Source organism: Aegilops tauschii, chromosome 1, assembly GCF_002575655.3.
Source record: "Aegilops tauschii subsp. strangulata cultivar AL8/78 chromosome 1, Aet v6.0, whole genome shotgun sequence".
In the NCBI taxonomy this organism is placed as follows: Eukaryota; Viridiplantae; Streptophyta; class Magnoliopsida; order Poales; family Poaceae; genus Aegilops; species Aegilops tauschii.
Window position 1 is genome coordinate 493,876,286 of NC_053035.3, and position 18,110 is coordinate 493,894,395.

At 47.1% G+C, this 18,110-nt stretch overlaps 1 protein-coding gene across 2 annotated transcripts; it reads right to left on the reverse strand.

Moving 5' to 3' along the window:
* Nucleotides 1-15,394: 15,394 nt before the first annotated feature.
* Nucleotides 15,395-17,812, reverse strand: LOC109766239 (glucan endo-1,3-beta-glucosidase GV). 2 transcript variants are annotated; one of them, XM_020325007.4, is made up of 3 exons: nucleotides 17,507-17,812; nucleotides 15,807-17,402; nucleotides 15,395-15,709 (listed from the first exon to the last, which is right to left on the reverse strand). In XM_020325007.4, the coding sequence occupies exons 1-3, from the start codon at nucleotides 17,565-17,567 to the stop codon at nucleotides 15,675-15,677; spliced, it is 1,692 nt and encodes a 563-aa protein (XP_020180596.1). In that variant the 5' UTR covers nucleotides 17,568-17,812; the 3' UTR covers nucleotides 15,395-15,674. The 2 variants fall into 2 exon arrangements, with proteins under 2 accessions (XP_020180596.1, XP_020180595.1); XM_020325006.4 differs by lacking the exon at nucleotides 15,395-15,709 and having other exon boundaries at nucleotides 15,718-17,402.
* Nucleotides 17,813-18,110: the final 298 nt, after the last annotated feature.

An 18,110-nucleotide genomic window follows, 5' to 3' on the forward strand; every position in this document is an offset into this window, starting at 1 on the left:
AAGAACCGGGACCAATGGTTGTGGGCCAGGAGCGAGGACCATTAGTCCCGGTTCGTGGCTCGAACCGGGACAAATGGTTCCATACGAACCGGGACCAATGCCCACGAGGCCCCGGCCGGCCCCCTGGGCTCACGAACCGGGACGAATGCCCCCATGGGTCCCGGTTCGTGACTGAACCGGGGCTAATGTGAAAACTGCCCTGTGACCTTTGCCCCGTTTTCTACTAGTGATCATCTGTTCGGGTTTCTTAAAGAGTGAAATTCCCTTCATCTATGTGTTAGTTGTTTTATATCAATGGGAAGTTTGGGAAGCCATGTTATTCTTGCCCGGAAGCCCATATGGTCCTTCGACATACTTTGTAAATTCTACCGTAGGATGACAACACTAAGATAAACAAAAGCTTCAGAATTATCGATGTCATGATCCTTAGACTGATATCAATAATTGGCTTGCCCTACAGTTCCTAGTTTGCTGAAGTAGTTTTTTTTGGATAAATGGCATTTTATTGACTCATAATATAGCATTGAAGGATACAATTACAATGAGCAATAGCAGGCCTTTGCATAGCTAAGATGCACACAACCAACACACACATAAAATATCTTGATGGCAAGGAGCTAAGTCATGCAAGACCAAAGCTATGCCTAGGGGGAGAGAATAAAAAAAACCCGAAGCGATAAAACAATGATTAGAGAGGTTCTTCAAAAGCGACGCTTCCAGAAAGGAAATGATATATGCAAGTGACGCCGTCGTCGGATCCAACATCCGGAGGTCAAATCATGGGTTTTCACCCTGAAGTTCAAGTCTGAGCAATCTTTGAGCAACGCCTTCACCAGGCTAACACCGCCAAAAACGCTGCCATTGCCAGGTATAAACAATAAGAGGTCAGACCTAGGGTTTTGACCCTGGAGCTCAAGACTGGGTACTCGAGATGCACCACCCAATCGAATTCATCATGCGCTATTTCCTCCACTTGCCACGATCGCAACAGTTGCAAACCCGCATAGACGAGGGAGGAAGGTCACCGACATCGCCGAAATCTTGAGGGAACGCTCCGGAGGCCATGCACCATCCTCCAAGTGCCGACCAATGGCTTATCTGTATTAGAAAACACCATCATGTGCCGCCACAAGCTCAGTCATTGCCGTCATGGCTAGATCCATGGCGCCATGCCTCCTTGTCGGCGCCGCAAGGGCAATCCCGACGGAGCTGGCTGGCGGCAACGGCGAGGGGAAGCACAGGGTGGAGGCCCGGGAAAAGCATATCGGATCGCCTCCCCTGTCACCCACACGGACGACACGGGGGCAGTTCCGTTTCTTGGTTGATTTCATTGCCTGCAGCAGCTAGCGTTCGAACTCATGGAGCTCCTCTGTGTTCCCAGAGCTGGACGACACGGTGAGGAAGTGGCACAAAGAGAAATACGAGTTCTCCGCCTTGGGCTGATTCATTGATACGACACGGTGAACTTATATCGTGGGACGGAGCGAATGGATAAGATGATAACATGCCATATAGTATTGCCCGTCTTGTGCTTGACAGTTTTTTCGTCGATAGAGTTTCCATATATGTAATGCAGGTGCAAGAAAGAGGGGACCGTCTATTGATCAGACTCCTAAAATAACTGTTCACGCCTGTCAGTTACTATTTAGACCATCAGATTAATATCAAACGCTTAGAAACGTGTCATCACTGTTTATCTTCTACCTCCGTTTATCTTCTTCCTCCGCTTCTTCCTCCCGCACGATCCTCTTCCCGCAGCCTCCAGCCTGCCCCGCCCTAAACGCTAGCCTCCACCACCCACAGCCGGCAGGCGCTACCACGCACCGCCTCGCCGCCCCGCCCTCCCCTCGACCTTCCCCCACCGTGCTCGTTGGCCACCGCTCCAGTCATCCCTCTAAGCCCTGCCACAATAGAGAAGAACTCCGACAATCTCCTACACCCCACCACCCCTAAGATAGATAATAGGGCAATGGCTCCCTCCTTAGATAGATGGTGGGGCAATGGCTCCCCCCTAAGATAGATGGTGAGGCAATGTCTTCTCGGCTAGTTTTCTTCTTCTCCGGTGAGGTTTGATGGAAGGAAGGAAGAAGGTGTGAGTGACGCATGAATTTTTTCAGGTACTTGATAAATAGCAAAACCGAAGAAAGAGAGATTAGTACAGATTTTTTTTGTTTCATTATCGCTCTAGCACAGGATAGCTGCACGCACACTTTGCTAGCGTTTGTAAATCCGTCTTTTGGTCACGCCCAACTTATGCATACCACCGCATGATTTCTTTTGAAAAGGAGGGTAACCCCGGCCCTGCATCAAGCGATGCACACAAGTATTTTTATTATATTATTCAACAGAACCCGACAAAACAAGTACATCGATCAAACCAAAGTTACCTTTCTGGTAATCATAGTCAGTACACCATCATCATGTGTTTTGACCTTGCATAAACACACACCATATAATCCGGTAGCCTCATCAAGCTGCATGTCGGCCAGCCGAGAGCACCAACTGGTCTAGCAGACCCTCTGTGTGAACCACATGCACACACTCTGGAATCGGCCGCCGCCATTTTCAATCGTCCCACCTTCAAGAGCAATTAGTGCATTCACCTTGCCAAGCCATACTGCCGTCGACGCTAGACAACGCCACCACTTGCGCACGTCTACCAACATGTGTCCATCGCCGAGGCACACCCCCCGCATGATGATGATGAATGAAAGGAGGAGTTGATCGGTTCCTGGTTGTTAGCAGCAACAATGCTGATATGCGTGAAGAAACGTTGATGTTTGTCGAAGCGTCGTTGCTGAATATTCTAAGGAAATTACAAGAAGCAAGGAAAAATGACGCTAATACCCTGACGTGGACTTCCAACTCCAAGCAGCAGTTCAGAGATTCGATCCGGACACGTACCGACCTGCAGTCGGATCAGAGGAACCGAATCGTACTAGAAGAGACCAATCTTTTAGTACTCGTATATGTCTATCTCCATATATGCCGCTGGCAGCTGCAGCAGGCCGTACGTGATTTGAGGAATCATCCATGTTACGTAGGTCGAGAGACTAGCAAAAGGGCCCGTGCGTTACAACGGGAGAAAAAATATATCTTCAACACCGCATCCAACCATCATCGTGGCTATCCTTTATCCCGGACAAACTTGCTGGTCGATACTTTTGGCCACAACAATGTACACACGTGTACATGATTTGGAAGCAGGCAAATGGATGAATTTTCTGAGAGGCATCCTAGCTAGTATGCCAAGCTATCTTTTTTTGGTGAGTAGAAGCACACATACACAATGCACCAAATCATGATGGACTTCATGCGACATCGCCGCTGCATGGCGGTATCTGCTTGATTTCACCGGGTCCTCGAATCTTACAAGGTGGTGTCGGTGTTGTAGTACGTGTTGGGTTAGTGTTGGCGCACACCTGAACACGCAGTATACGTTTTGACGAGCATAATGTGTGACCCCAGCAGTCGATACTTTTGGACGATGAAACACATCAACAGAATTACTTTGCGGTACATGCAAAGCTAATTCAGAGAAATGCCTTAATTGATCTGTACACCGGATCAAGTACATAGCAAGAGCTAGCTGGACTGATTAAAATTTCAGCCCAAGCTGGACAAACACTAATAAGTTTAGCCCAAGCTGGAAAAACACTGATTATAACTTTTTAGAAAACTCGCATGACAAATAGTCTTCCTTTCTTTGCCGGGCTAGTTAGTTGCCGCGGGTCGATCTATTCCGATGGTCCATGCACATTGTGGCATTTTGGACTTTTTTTAATCATCGAATCACTCTCTTTCCCGGTGCTCTCTCTCTCTCTCTCTCTCTCTCTCTCTCTCTTTCTCTCTCTCCACTCTCTTGCGCATTAAGAACAACTTACTGATGAAGCTAAGCTAAATCATCATAAGTCAATACTTTAGCTGGCACAAAATCATCTATTTCACACAACATATGTATTCAAGATATTGCTGTCGGTTATTTCAAGTATTCACGGTGCAATTGTTTCAAGCATTTTTCCTAATTGATATTATTAGAGCATATAGCAAACATGCCCGTGTGTTGCAACGGGAGAAAAAATAACAACATACGACCGTAACCTAATAAGCATGCTGTAAGAACCCCCCACACACTTGTACCCTGGTATTTTCCTTTCCTTGCTTGCATTTCCGCATCCTTGTGAAGCTGCTGCTTCCGCATCCTTGCCTTGCAGTAGATGCTTTCTTGGATGTGACACCCTCCTGATCCTAATCTATCTCGTCCTTCGTGTCCTGCTCATAATTTCCTCATTAGGCAGGATTCCATGGCTACATGCATCCCACGAGCAGCTCGTAATCTCTTTATTTATTCCATTCCTAATCTGGATTTTTAATCCTTTGTTTCGGTAGGTTATACATGACCCACAGCTCATCCTCCTCAGTTGATTCTTAAGGTTGCACGTCAACCGTATACAACTCAAAAATGTATATAAACCAATTGAATTGGATGCAAAGACGCGATGTGGGATTAATACGCTGGCAAACCTCAATTTTCCACACAATAAGAAGTGGCTCGGTTGGCTCTAGCCTCTTGGACTCAAAGTGAGGTCCTGAGTCGACGCACAAAGAAACAGAAGGAAGAGAAAAAGTACCACCTTGCGTACCGCGAGAAATAGAAGACAAAATTACCGCGGGACGAAACTAAGAATATCACCTTAATTTAATAGTAGGTATAGATATGGATATGGCTACTTCACCGGAGAGCGTGCAGGGTAAGGAATCGCCGGTAGCCATGGCGAAGACGGAGGACAAGAAGGAGGCGGCGGCGGCAACTGACGATGATGCCGGCGGCAAGGAGACCGCCGCGGCCGCAGACGTCCTGGCCATCATCTCCAGGCTCATCGGCCGCCCCTTCCTTGACGAAACTGCATCCAAGAGGCTGGAGAAGCTGGGGAAGATGCTGGCCACGCAGGCGGTGCTCCACTCTCTTGACGACGCAGATCATCAGCTGCTGGGCAGCCTCGGCACGGATCTCAGGGAAGCCGAGGCCGCGCTGAACGACGTGGAGGACCGGCACCTCCGCCTGCAGGGGCTCATCGTGGCCCACCAGGGCGAGAAGCGGAACCTGGTGAGGAAGCTGCTGCTGGAGCTCAAGTGCTCCCGCATGAAGACCAAGCTGGAGAGGCGCCTGAGCAAGGCGGAGGGCATTATCAACAAGGCGCACCGCCAGGTGAAGAGCATAGTGGACGTGTTCTGCCAGTTCGAAGATGGGGAAATAGTTTACATCTTCACATAAATCAGAAGAACATAGATCAGATGATGAGAAATCTTGACAGCAGTATTAGATAATCTTTTACCGGTGCTACTAATATCTGGACACGCCTCCACGCTAATTTTTATGTTGCAGCTATGTTTGGCATTGCCAAGGATCATCGTTATCTCGTTTGCTCGAGCCGTTCTTGGTGTTTGTTTGATTCGCTTTTGACTACTTATGTGGCAACAAAATATTTTGAACAAAAACAGACACTTTGCCGAAAAACAAGAAGGGGCCACTAGAAAGGATCTTGAGCATTTTTGGTTGTTCCATATGGATAATTAAAACGTGTGTCCAAATATATTGAATGCAAATTTGATCTTTTTATTTCACACAGCCACAAAAAGAATCGTCTGACAAAGTGTGTAAAATAAACCCGACAATTCGGCAACGGTAAAGCCATATGAGACCAAAACTATGCCTATGTTGACGAAGGAGGTGAACCGATCCGGAGATTATACTGCCACCCATGTTGGGTAAAAACTTCTCGGGCCACCTGCTCCAACCGCATACACGCCACCTTGAACAGTGATTGGTACTCCGTTCGGTGCAGCGTAGACCACATACGAAGCCAATGCGTACAACGGTAGATAACCTGCATAGGAATGGAGATTTTGCCATTAAAAACACAATCATTTCTACATAGCCAAGGCGACCATACTAAGGCAGACGCTCCCACCCGAATTAGCGTACTAATCGTATTTGGTATTTTGTCAAGCCAGTGACCATATATATTGGTAACACTTGTCGGCGCATACAAATTGAACGCTATTTGGATGACGAACCATGTAGAATGCGCAAACTTGCATTGAAAGAAGAGGTGTTTGATTGTCTCGTCGTGAGTACAAAAGCTACACTTCTCGCTTCCTTGCCAGTTGCATCTAGTAAGATTGTCTTTAGTTAGCACAACTCCTCTTCGAAGATACCACATGAAAATCCTAACTTTTAGTGGCATCTTCGATTTCCATATTAGTTTATTATTGTCCACTGGAATCTTAAGTGCGATAGTGCACGATACATAGAGTCAACAGTGAAAGACCTCGATGTAGTTAGATTCCAGCGAAACACATCCCGCCCTTATGTCAAGTTAATCAAATCCAAACGGGATAGTAGGTGTTGCCATGACACAAGCCGGAGACCAATCAAATCCCTCCTAAATGATATATTCAGTGGGGAAGAGCTAAGAACGTGCGCAAGAGTATTATTCTTATCGCGTACTATGTGGTATAAGGATGGATATTGTTCTCGAAGAGTGACGTTTTCTAGCCACTTGTCCGTCCAGAAACGCATCATTCTCCCTCGTGTATATGCGTGCGCGGCTTCGTCGACTGCTCTGTATCCTGGGTCGTCACTGCCACCAATCTCCTCCTTTCCGTACGGCGATTGGAGGGGAGATGACCACACATGCCACTGAGATCCAGCCCCTGTCACATGGAACTTTTAGGAAATTGTTTTCTTAAACCATGTAAATTTTAGAACTTCTGTAGTAGTCACACAACTTTATAAATTTGTTCACTACAACCTCCCCATAGTTATATTTCGACCATGACAAATTTAACATCCATGTGGAATGTTAGAGGATGGCCAAAATTTTGCCGCTCACATGGCAAATTTTTATACCCATGCAAATTTTTTGTTGCTCTACATCATGACAAATTTATAGCCATGGAAAATATTAGAACATGACATTTTTTTGTTTCTAACAAGGCAGATTTTTACATACTATGCAATTTCTTGTTGTTTTAAATCATGACAAAATTCTATAAGTTTTGTTTTGGTCCCATGGCAAAATATATATAAATTTTTTTTAAATCATGGCAACTTTTGTAATGTTCACCTGGAAAATCTAGGATTTTTGTTCTCTGATATATGGCAATTTTCTATGATACATCACTGCAACTTTACAAAAATAATTGTACTGGTCACAACGTGACTTTTAGAAAATTTTGCTTTATAGATGATGGAAAATTGAGAAAAACACACCAGAATGAGCTCACGAATCATACGAACTTGTATTTATATAGTTTTTTTTTACATAACAAGCACTAGGTATTTGCATCTACCAATTCCACATGACAAATTTTTATCTACCAGAATGAGCTCACGAATCATACGAACTTGTATTTGCATCTACCAATTCCACATAGGTCAAAACAGAGTAGAAAAGTAAAGTTGCCATATTTGTTGAGTAACTAAAACAAAATTTATCACTATATTCAAGGTTGGAAAAAACGGTAGGCATAAGCGGGGCGGTTGGCCCTCGCCTAGTGCCTAGACGGTGCGTAAGCGCCCTAGGCGTGACCTAGGCAGTAATATAGTTTTTACTGTCAGGGTGTATTTGTAATTATTATATGTGTGTGGATACTAACTTAGGGCACACAAATAAGTTAACTACCACCTACTGCTATTGGAATATGGCTCATTTAGCATATCAGTGCAATATGACATGATTTCTCGCTTGGATAGACAATTCCTTGCTTACCTTGCCTAGACTTTCATTTATGCTCTAGGCGAGGCGTTTGGCCATCGCCTAGCGTCTAAGCGTGCATAACAGCCTCCTAGGCACCGCCTTTTCCAACAGAGACTATATTACGACACGACATAACAATGATGTCAGCACATAGAATTATCATGCTGCAACATTCACAGTTGCCGTCCAGCAATACAATGATTTGCCATGTTTTTATGGGGTGGGGGGGGGGGGGGGGGTCTCAAGATTGTTTGAGATGGCAATTTTAGTGGTGCCTTGCAAAATATATGCACTTTTTCTTTGCAAATTTAGGCATTTTTGTCTTTTTTGGTTACAGTTTTTGAGATGGCAATTCTTATGTTTTTTTCACTTGTTCACTTGTCAAATTTATTCCTTTTGCCTTCTTTTCTTGTTATCACAAATACGGTGTGTGTATGGCAACTTAGGTTAAAAGCAGCTAACTGGTCCTACCCCATTGCGACTGAGCGTAATTCAGATGATTAGGTTTCTTGTGGTGAAACCAGACCATCAAGGTTTAAGTCCTAGCATTTTATTTGATTTTTTAGGCTTTTCATCAATGTTCGTTAAGTGAGAGGAGAAGTTTCCATCGAGCGCCTCTATCACGTTTATAAGGATGAGTCTATATGCATAGCATCTGCGATTGTACTATGGAACGTACTCCATTAGAGCCAGCCGCCGCCTCCCCAAAAAGCTAGGGTTCCTCTGCCTCCCGCTGGCGCCGGCGCTGGCACCTGTCCACCCCATCTCCGGTGGCCTTAGGGCCATGGGGGTGGAGTGGATCCCGACCCTTGCCGGTGAGAGGGCTCCGTTTTTACATCTTTGTCGAGTTTTGTTAAGGTTTGTGTCCTGCTCAGGAAGGCGAGACGGCGGCGATTCCCTGAAGATGGAATAAATGTCTCCCCGCCTAGTCCCCGTTTCCTTGATGCGTCCAGGATCGTTGGTGGGCGTGTGGATGTGTGTCTCCGACAGATCTATCTTTGGTGGATTTGCTCAGATCTGTTCGCCGTTCGTCTACGGTCTTGTGTCTTCAGGTTGGATTCTTCTGATCTACACTCTTCATCGGCGGCGGTTGCTGTTTTGATGCATTGGTTCTATGGGGTCTTAGCACGACGACTTTCTGATTATGTACTACAACAGGGTTTGCCCGGCTCAAGCGAGGGAGGGGCCATGACAGCAACGCGCCTTCGACTCGCTTCAGTGCTTGTAGTCGTCGCTAAGTGGTCTACGGATCTGATGTAATTTTAATTATTTTTACTGTTCGTTGTACTACAATTGAAGATGAATAGATTGAAAGTTTTCAAAAAAAAATGTCCTATCTCGTTCTCTCTCTCTTTTTAAGTCCGGACACATGGGGCGGTCGCTCACACGTTAGCAGCGTCTTTTTTCTCGGTCGATTTGGAGGCTATGGGAGTTTGAATGAGAAACGGAGGCGAGATATATATAGCTCATGAGTCGTGACCGGCTCTGACTCGGAAAACACGTACGGTTTTCCCTAAACATCGTAACTTCTGAAGCAAGAAAAGAGGCGATGGCGGCGGCGCTCGGAAGGTTGGCGGCGAGGAGGCTTGGCGGCGGGGGTGGCAGCACGCTCCGGCAGACGGCTGTATTGCCTCGGCGCACCCACACGGAGGCTGTCGCCATTGGGAAAGAAGGAGTGTTTGACAAAAAACTACCACTTTAGGGGTTTTTGTCCCACAGAACTATCACTTTTTAAAAAGTGGCTGAAAACTACCAAAAATTCTTAATTCTGTGACTAAAAACTACCACTTTCAGATAATAGCTAGTTTAAACGATTTAAACATGTTGACCATTCAGTTGACCGTTATTACAGGTGGGACCCACACGTCATTCTTCTTCCTCCTCTCTCTATCCTTCTTTGGCATTTCCACAAACAGGTTCTGTGCATGGGAGGGAAGGAGGTCAAACTCCGGTGACGCGCCCGCCGGGGAGACGCCTCTGCTGCTGCTGACCAAGGAAGATGGCCCACGGGACGCCCCATCCTCGCGCGCCCAGAACACCACCAAGGACGCCAGCGAGGTGCGCGCCTCCCCTGCCCGAGGTGCTTCGCCAAGGTGCTCGCGCTTCAGGAGCTGCCCGCCGTGGTGCTCGCACACTGCGGCCGAGCCTCGTGACGGGCGTGAGCCTCGACGTCCCATCCAGCGGATGGGAGGAGGGTGTTGCGGAGCTCCGACTCCCCGGCAGTCGTCGCCGGAGGCGAGAGGAAGGCCGGAGCCGTGGTGCTGCTGCTCCTTGCCGCTAACCACGAGCTCCAGCTCGAAGGGAGGCCGACGAGGGCGACGGCAGCAGGGCCTAGAGCTCGCAGTACCTCGGCTTCGCGTGCGGCTGGGCGGGCTTCTCCTCCGAGGCCACCGGGCGCAGGGCGGCAAACACCACAGCAGCATGAGGAGGCGGCTGGGCTCCGGCTGGAGGCAACATAGGGCGGCGGCGGGGCGATGTAGCCGGCGACGGTTGACCGCAGGGTCCGCGACGCAGCACGCGCGGGCGCGCAAGGGAGAGGATGCAGCACGCGCGGACGCGTCACCGGAGTTTGACGGACCTCCTTCCCTCCCATGCACAGAACCTGTTTGCGAAAATGCCAAAGAAGGATGGAGAGAGGAGGAAGAAGAATGACGTGCGGGTCCCACCCGTAATAACGGTCAACTAAATGGTCAACATGTTTAAATCGTTTAAACTAGCTATTATCTAAAAGTGGTAGTTTTTAGTCACAGAATTAAGAATTTTTGGTAGTTTTCAGTCACTTTTTAAAAAGTGGTAGTTCTGTGGGACAAGAACCCTTAAAGTGATATTTTTTGTCAAACGCTCGGAAAGAAGGGGAGTTGAAGCGGGTCCAGGAGAAGGAGGAGCTGTACGATCTGATGGTGGCGGCGGTCAACAAGGGCGACATATCAAGGCCAAGAGGAACAAGTGGCTGCTCGCCGAGCTCACCGCCCACGTCAAACGCGACGACGCCGACTGGTCTGCTTACCGGGTGATACGAGGGTTCAAGGATTTCTGGGTGGCCACGGGCGGCGGATTGACCCGAGGCGTGCTCCTCGCCGGGTTGAGCGTCCCGGTGGCGCATGCGGTGGTCTGGCTGAGCTACGCCTGTTCCAGTGAGAGTGAGAAAGAACCAGAGATCGATCCTTCGGCCGGACGCTTGGCAACTGACGCTTGATTCTGCACTACGTTTTGCTCGTACGAATTTTGTATTTTCTTTGCGTGAGGAATTCGATAGATGATCATGCCTTCTACATTACTTGACCAACTTGGTGGCTAAATCTTTGTGCTCTTTGTTTTTTTCGACAAAGAGCGTTTTTATTCACTCGTAATATAGCATCAACAAGAACCATCATGATGAGTATATACTCATTCTCTGCATAAATAAGATGCACGTAATCAACACAAACACACAAGCATAAAAAAACATACGTCCAAAAAACAAAGTCATACAAGACCAAAGTTATGTCTACACCAAGGGATAAACTGAAGCAAATGGCAGCCCGTAGCAACAGGCGACAACACCAACCACCACCTTTGTGCTCTTGTCTTTGTAAAACGAGTAATTAATTATTTCAAAATTTCTCAGTTGTGTATGTTGGGAATAAGCCGTGGCGAGCCCGACGTGCGGTGCGCGAGCGCGTGCGGTGGCCGCGTCGAACTCGGGCCAGGGCGAGCGTGGGTGTGTGCGTGCGTGCCCAAGTGTAGATGTGTGTGCGTGCGTGTGTCAGCGCGTGTATGTGCGCTGGATAGCTCGCGAGGGATCAGGGGGAGTGGACTTCGTCAGGCGCAGCATGGCCACGGCGATCGCGTGCGTGCGCGATCGGAGCACGCGAGCCGGTGCGCGCGGGACGTGGCGAGTGGCAGGTCGGTGCGTTTCAAGCGCGGCCCGGCATGTCGGAGCTCGCGGGTATAAGACCCACTCCACCCCTGTGTAATCGCAGAGGAGAACGAGTTCGAGCTCGTGGTGAAATATAGAAAATCCCGTTCGTGCGCCGGCAAACTTTCTGTGTTCTTCCTCCTCCTCTCTGAGTGTGTCTCCGGTGATCACCGTCGCTTGCCGCGGCCGTAGCTCCAACAGTGTAGTCTAATCTTTCCAAGCAACTCCTACCTACATCGTAAAGCCTTTTCTTGCCCGAGCCACACTTTAGCTCGCTATTTGGTGAACCGGCTCGGCTCGAATTGACCCATCTCCTAGAGCATTCGAGTGCATTAGGGAGACGAAATCAAGGAACCAGCACTGCGCCATGGCGAAAACGGAAAACCCGCCCCGTCACCCCCTCCGAGGAAGCTCCCTCTCTCATCGCTCACTTCCACCCCACCTAGTCGCCACAGCCCCGGCCGCTGCTGATGCGGACCTGCACACAAGAATGTGTTTTTTTTCAAGAAACCGGCAGGAGCACTGCTTTTTCATTTCAGACGAAAAAAAGGGTTTATGTATAAAGACAAGAATGTGTTTTTGCCTCGCGTCCCCAGAATGAATTCGCCGAAGCTCTTCAAGGTGGTGCCAACATCGTCTTCGCCCACTAGGCCACTACGGCGAGTTCTGGCGGCAGTTGAGGAGGCTTTCCACCACACATGGCACGTCGAGGAGGGGGGCGTCATCAGGCGCAACGAGAATGGAGGAAAGCGGAGAGAATCATCAACGGAACGCACCGCCAGGTGAAGAGCATCGTTTTTCCGGCAAAAAAGAACTTTTTTAGTGAAGAGCATCGTGGACGTCGGCATCGAGCCAGGGAGCGGCCGCAGCAACGTTGCTTTGGCAGCTGCGCTTGTTCCGTTTTCGAAGATGGTGCAATAGTCTTCGTCATCAGTTAAATCGGAAGAACGTAGATCAGATCAGCTTGTTTGGCGTTGTGATGGAATATCCGTGTAACCCTTGTAAGTTGTACGTAATAAAGTAGCCTAGATTGTTGAGAAATAAAGAAAAGAATAGGCACGTCAAGTGCCTATAACAACCAATAAGTTGTGTGTGTTGCGTGCAAGGTCGCCGGGAGATCAACCCGATGGAGTTGCTTGCGTACGTAGCCTAGCTTTGCTTACCTACGTTCATGTTTTGCCAGCGGCTACCTGTCGACGAGAAAGTACTTCGTCTAGAGAAGCATGGACAGAATGGGAATACATCGATGGCGTGTACTTGTTCATTTTTTTCTGGATGGTGTGTAGTTGTTGCATGTATCTCGACAGGGCCAACAGAATCTTGCACGGTTTTGATAGTTCGGGGCTGAAATTTAGATGCTTTTCAAGTTTAGAGTTGTTTCTTAGACTTTGATCATAATTGAGTGTTGTATATGGACTTGTCTCTTCTTTTATATTCGGAAATGATATCCAGTGAACGTTCGCCAGGGGACCAATCCTGGCGAACGACTTCCCTTCAGTTGACTTGCCCCAGATATTTGGGTCCTTTGTTTTTTGGTGCAGGCTATATGTATGGGAGTTTTTAGGGTAATTTTTGATTGGTTTGCACAACGAATTTGAGGAGGGACAGACTATAGATCAGTCAACTGAAACAAAATTTGTGTCAATCGACTGAGCACAAATTTTGTTTCAGTCGATTTGCTGCCAAGCTGGAATGGGGACACAACGCTGGACGGGTCGATCCCTGGGTGGGACACATGCATGCACAGTCAACCGCTAATCTTATTAAGCACCGGCCATTAGCATGTAAATTAATCACAAGCAAAACACCTGCCACTGCCATTATCCGAACGACAACACGATGTGTTATACGCAGTGCAATTGTTACTGACTATATGTGCACTTCCACCTTTTTTTACATAGTGCATACAATACATATATGCACATATATCATTTTTTTTACAATGTGTTATACACAACGCAATCGTTAGTGACTATATCATTTTGAAGGAAGAGAAGAGGCTATTTAAACCCATATTTCTAACATATTTATGTCTAGTAATCATCACACAAGACAACTTATTATTAGAATCATTCTGATAAATTGTAAAATAAAATAATAGTGGAATGATATCGGTATTGCCTCTAAAGAAAGAAAAAAAATAAAAAAATCAAAATAAATATAATGAAGTTTTCTATGGAAGAATGAAACCCTTTAAGAAGAAAGAAAATAAAAAAACTAAACCATAATCAAAATAATAAAAAATTCTAGGGAATAATGAACCCCTTTGAGAAAGAAAAAAAGAGAGAAAAAAATGCACACAAGTTTGCACTGAAATTGCACTTTTAGTAATATGCGAGCAACGAACATATAATATTGCAATTTGGCACTCTACTATAATTTACACACATGTTGTATAGTACTTGCGTGTATACTTATTTAAACACACAGAAATATAATATTTTCTAAAAAAGAATGAAGTAGTGGCATTGGTACCACCCTTTAAGAAGAAAGGATTGAAAAAATAAATCATGATAAAATTTGCACATATATTGCACATTTTATAGCTATGCAAGAACTAACATATACTAGTAGAATTTACATAAAAAATAAGTTTCAAAGAAGGAATGAATTAGTGTCATTGGTATTATCTTTAAATAGAGAGAAAGGGAAACAAAAACTTAAAATAAAATTTCGTCAAGATTCGTACAAAAATTCACTTTTTATAATATGTAAGAAGAAACATATAGTAGTGAAATTTCCATAGTCTAACATAAAGTATACATGTAGTACTTGTGTGCATATATTTACACACACTCAACATCCAAAAAAACGCATAAAGAAAAAAGAAAAGTCAACAAAAAAAGGCTAAAACACAAAAAAAACCAATAAAAGGAAATAAAAAAGAAAAAATGCATAGAAACAGAAAACCGGAATAAAAAAATAAAGCAAAAATACTCATAAAAGAAAGAATGAATATGTGGTATTGTTATTACCATTTAAGAACAAAGAAAATAGGAAAACAGAATCTAAAACAAAACTGACATAATTTGCAGGAAATATACATAAAAATTGCGCTTTTTAAAAATATGCAAGAATAAGCATACAAAAGTGAAGCTTTTGCACAAAAAAAAATCCAAGAACAAATGAATAGTGGCATTTGTTATGAAAATGAAGTGAAGACAAACAATATAAAAAGAATTTTTTTCCTGAAAAGGAATGAATTAGTGCCGTTGGTATTTCCTTTAAGAAGAGAGAAATTAAAAAAAAAACTAGCGCACAACTTTTCACCGAAATTGCACTTTATCATGATATGCAAAAATAATCATAATCATAAATTTTTGTCACATATTATATAGTATTTGTATGTATATAATTACACTCAGCCAAAAGCCCACAAAAACAAAAAATAACCAATAAAGAAAAGGGAAAAAGGAAAAAGAACAACGTAACCCAGAAGAAAAAAAACATCCCAAGAAGCAATTCGACTGACCCAAAATAGGGGTAAATTGATTCCACACAGCCCAACCCAAGAACAGAATTAAACAGGAAAAAATGAAACAACACAGATCTCAAAGCGCATCCAACGAACAGAAAATCGATTGACCACAAAATGAAAAGTCAGCTGACTAAAATGTAGCTAAAGTGATTTGAGGAACAGTCTTATAATTATATTATTTATTGTTATAATATAAGCACCTGATGAAAAGCATGAATTTACTTAACTAGTTTTATTTACATTTGAAAAGTAGACTTTTTTAATGAACCCCCCTGCCTTTTTTTTATTAAAATGGAGCAAGCCAAAGCCATGACAGTTTATAGCGTTAAGGCCATGCCAGAGTAGCTAAGCCAAAAAAATAAAAATAAAAACCTGAAACTGGCCACGCAGGGCTAAGGGAACAAAAAGGCAACGTTCTCAAAGGACCAAGCCAGACTAAACTTTGAAAACTAGACTTTGTTGACAGCAGATGATTATTGCTTAATCTCGTAGGTAGGGTAGCAAAGCTTGGCCTTGGCTAGTTTAATTCTTCACCTCAGGCCCTTGACGGCAGCACGCAGTTGCCGATCTCTGTAAAGAGTGGAACGAAATCACCATTAACAAAAAAAAAACGGTCATTTTCTTTTCTTGAAACAAGAATCACGTACGAATTCAGAAGTGAACTTACTTGGTGCCTGCCGGACAATGGTACCGGCGCCGGCGAAGTCGCACGTTCCGGTGGCCCTGCCACGCCGCTGGTAATAGCTGTTGAACGCGAAGGACGCATGCGCGACCTTGGTGTCGGGGTCGAAGCACCGTGCTCCGGGCTGGATGTCTGTGCAGTCCGCGCCGCCGCGGCCGCAGGCGTAGTCCAGCGCCGCCTGCAGACGCGTGTCGCCCACCGCCGCGTTCGCCACGCACCAGCTCGGGCTCGGGTCGCATGCACCTGATGGTGCCTGGTTCACAATGGTGCCGGCGCCGCTGAAGTCGCAAGCGCTCCTGACCCGGCCGTTCTTCTGGTAGTAGTCGTTGAAGGCGTAGGACGCGTGCGCGAGCTTGGTGTTGGGCTCGTAGCAGGGCTTGCCTGACTGGATGGCGCTGCAGTCCGCCCCGTTGCCGCACGCGTAGTCTAGCGCCGCCTGCAAGGCCACGTCCCCGACCGCCGCGTTCGCCACGCAATAGCTTGCCTGCAAGGGCCCGCCGATGGTGCCGCCATGAACGAAGTCGATCGGGTTCGGGTACACGGGTTGCTGGTTCGGGTAGAACAACCCGAAGTCCTGCTCGTCTTCGGGCTTATTGTTCTCGTTGAAGAGGGCGAAGATGTACACGTTCAGATCGGCGTTGGGCCGGTGCGGGGTGCCGCGGACGGCGCTGGCGGCGAGCAGGTTGTGCCCGTTTGCGGCGGCGGTGGCAGAGTTACCCTGCAGCACTTGGAGGGTGAGACCAGCCATGAAATCTTGGGCGTTTTGTGGGGTTCCCACCCCTTTGTGGCCTTTGTTTGGGTGCCCGTGCTCTCCTTGGTGGACGTCTAGGCTTCCGCCTCCTGCCGTGAGCTTCCTCATCCCCCCAACGTGCATGCTGGACGACGGGAGCTTCTCCATCGCATAGTAGACTGCGTCGAGCTCGGCGTCGAAGAGGCTGAAGTAGGTTTGCCCGCTAACAGTGTCAGGCACGCCGTTATTGGGGCGGAACAAGAGGTAGTTAATTGACATGCCAGGGGTATCCAGGTACGCAAGGTACGGATAGAAGTTCACCATGAGGTACGACCCGGTCTGTTGCAAGAAGTCGACCATGGGGCTCATCACCGACAGTGCGATGTCATCCTTGAACGCGCCGGCGGATGGTGGGAACGACGTCTTGAGCGCGTCGAACGCGATGGGCGTTGTCACCTTCACGGCGTCCGCCAGGCCCAGCTTAGCCAACGCCGCCTGCACGTTCTTCATGGCCGGGACGAGCTGAGAGTTTAGATGGCTAGCCTCTTTGAAGACCTCGTTCCCGATCGTCACGCCATTGATCAGCGTGGCCGGGTAGTAGGCCTTCACGTTGCTCTGCACCCACCGGAGCGCGAAATTATTTTGGTCGGCCGCCGCGAGCGGCAGCTCCTCGTTGGTCAGCTCCACCGTCACCTTGATGTTGGTGTTGGCCAGCGAGCGCAGCACCGTGGGGTCGGTGTCGTATATCCTCACCATGGTGATGCTGTTTTTCTTGAGTAGTTGCACCACGGACGCCGGATCCGGCAGATCAGTCGCCACCCTCCCGTAGCACACGCCCACCTCGCCCCCCTCTACAGGTAGTACGTTTACACCAACAAACATCGTCATTATCACGTATATGAAACCTCGAAAACACACATTTCATTTCATAACGCTCGGCTGCCCGGTTACGTACCTGCAAGGGAGAAGAGGAGCGGCAATGCGGCACCGAGGAGGACGATGAGGAGGCGAGTCATCAGCGCGATCGATGCTCTCGGTAGTGTGTAAATGTGGCGACGATCGAGCTGATGAGTTGTGAGTGATCGTGGGCGTGGTGGAATTTATAGCCGGCACCAACGCTAGCTTAAAAACATGGAGAAAAATATTGCTACATTTCTCTGTGTAAGACGATCGATATTGCAACCAAATTTTTGAGGCTAATCGCAGCATGCATGCATGTATTCCGGTCGTGCCTAACTTGGACTTGGACTGGTCTAGTCGGGACGCCTTGATACACCGAAGAGACATGCAAGCTTGGACCGGCACACCCCCCCTTCCCCTAAATCCAAAAGACAAAATGCTCACTAGTGGCAGTATCCCGGCCACGGGGCCCTTTCTCTTGTCTTCTACACCCGATGTTCGCCGGCACGAAACAAGTGGCAGTATGATGACTGTACATGTCTGGATCAAACGCAGAGAACCCCATGCTCTTGCTTCCTGCTACTTTCCACCATTTTGTCAACACGTGTGGAAAAGATTAGGGAAGACGCCGGTCAATGCAGCACCTATAACGCTGCTTG

What these genes read in the sequence shown, in the direction of transcription:
- LOC109766239 (XM_020325006.4), bottom strand. Translation starts at nt 17,567, where the DNA reads ATGACTCGCCTCCTCATCGTCCTCCTCGGTGCCGCATTGCCGCTCCTC. An exon ending in GCTCCTCTTCTCCCTTGCAG is followed by an intron (nt 17,403 to 17,506) that starts GTACGTAACCGG and finishes TACTACCTGTAG; the next exon opens with AGGGGGGCGAGGTGGGCGTG.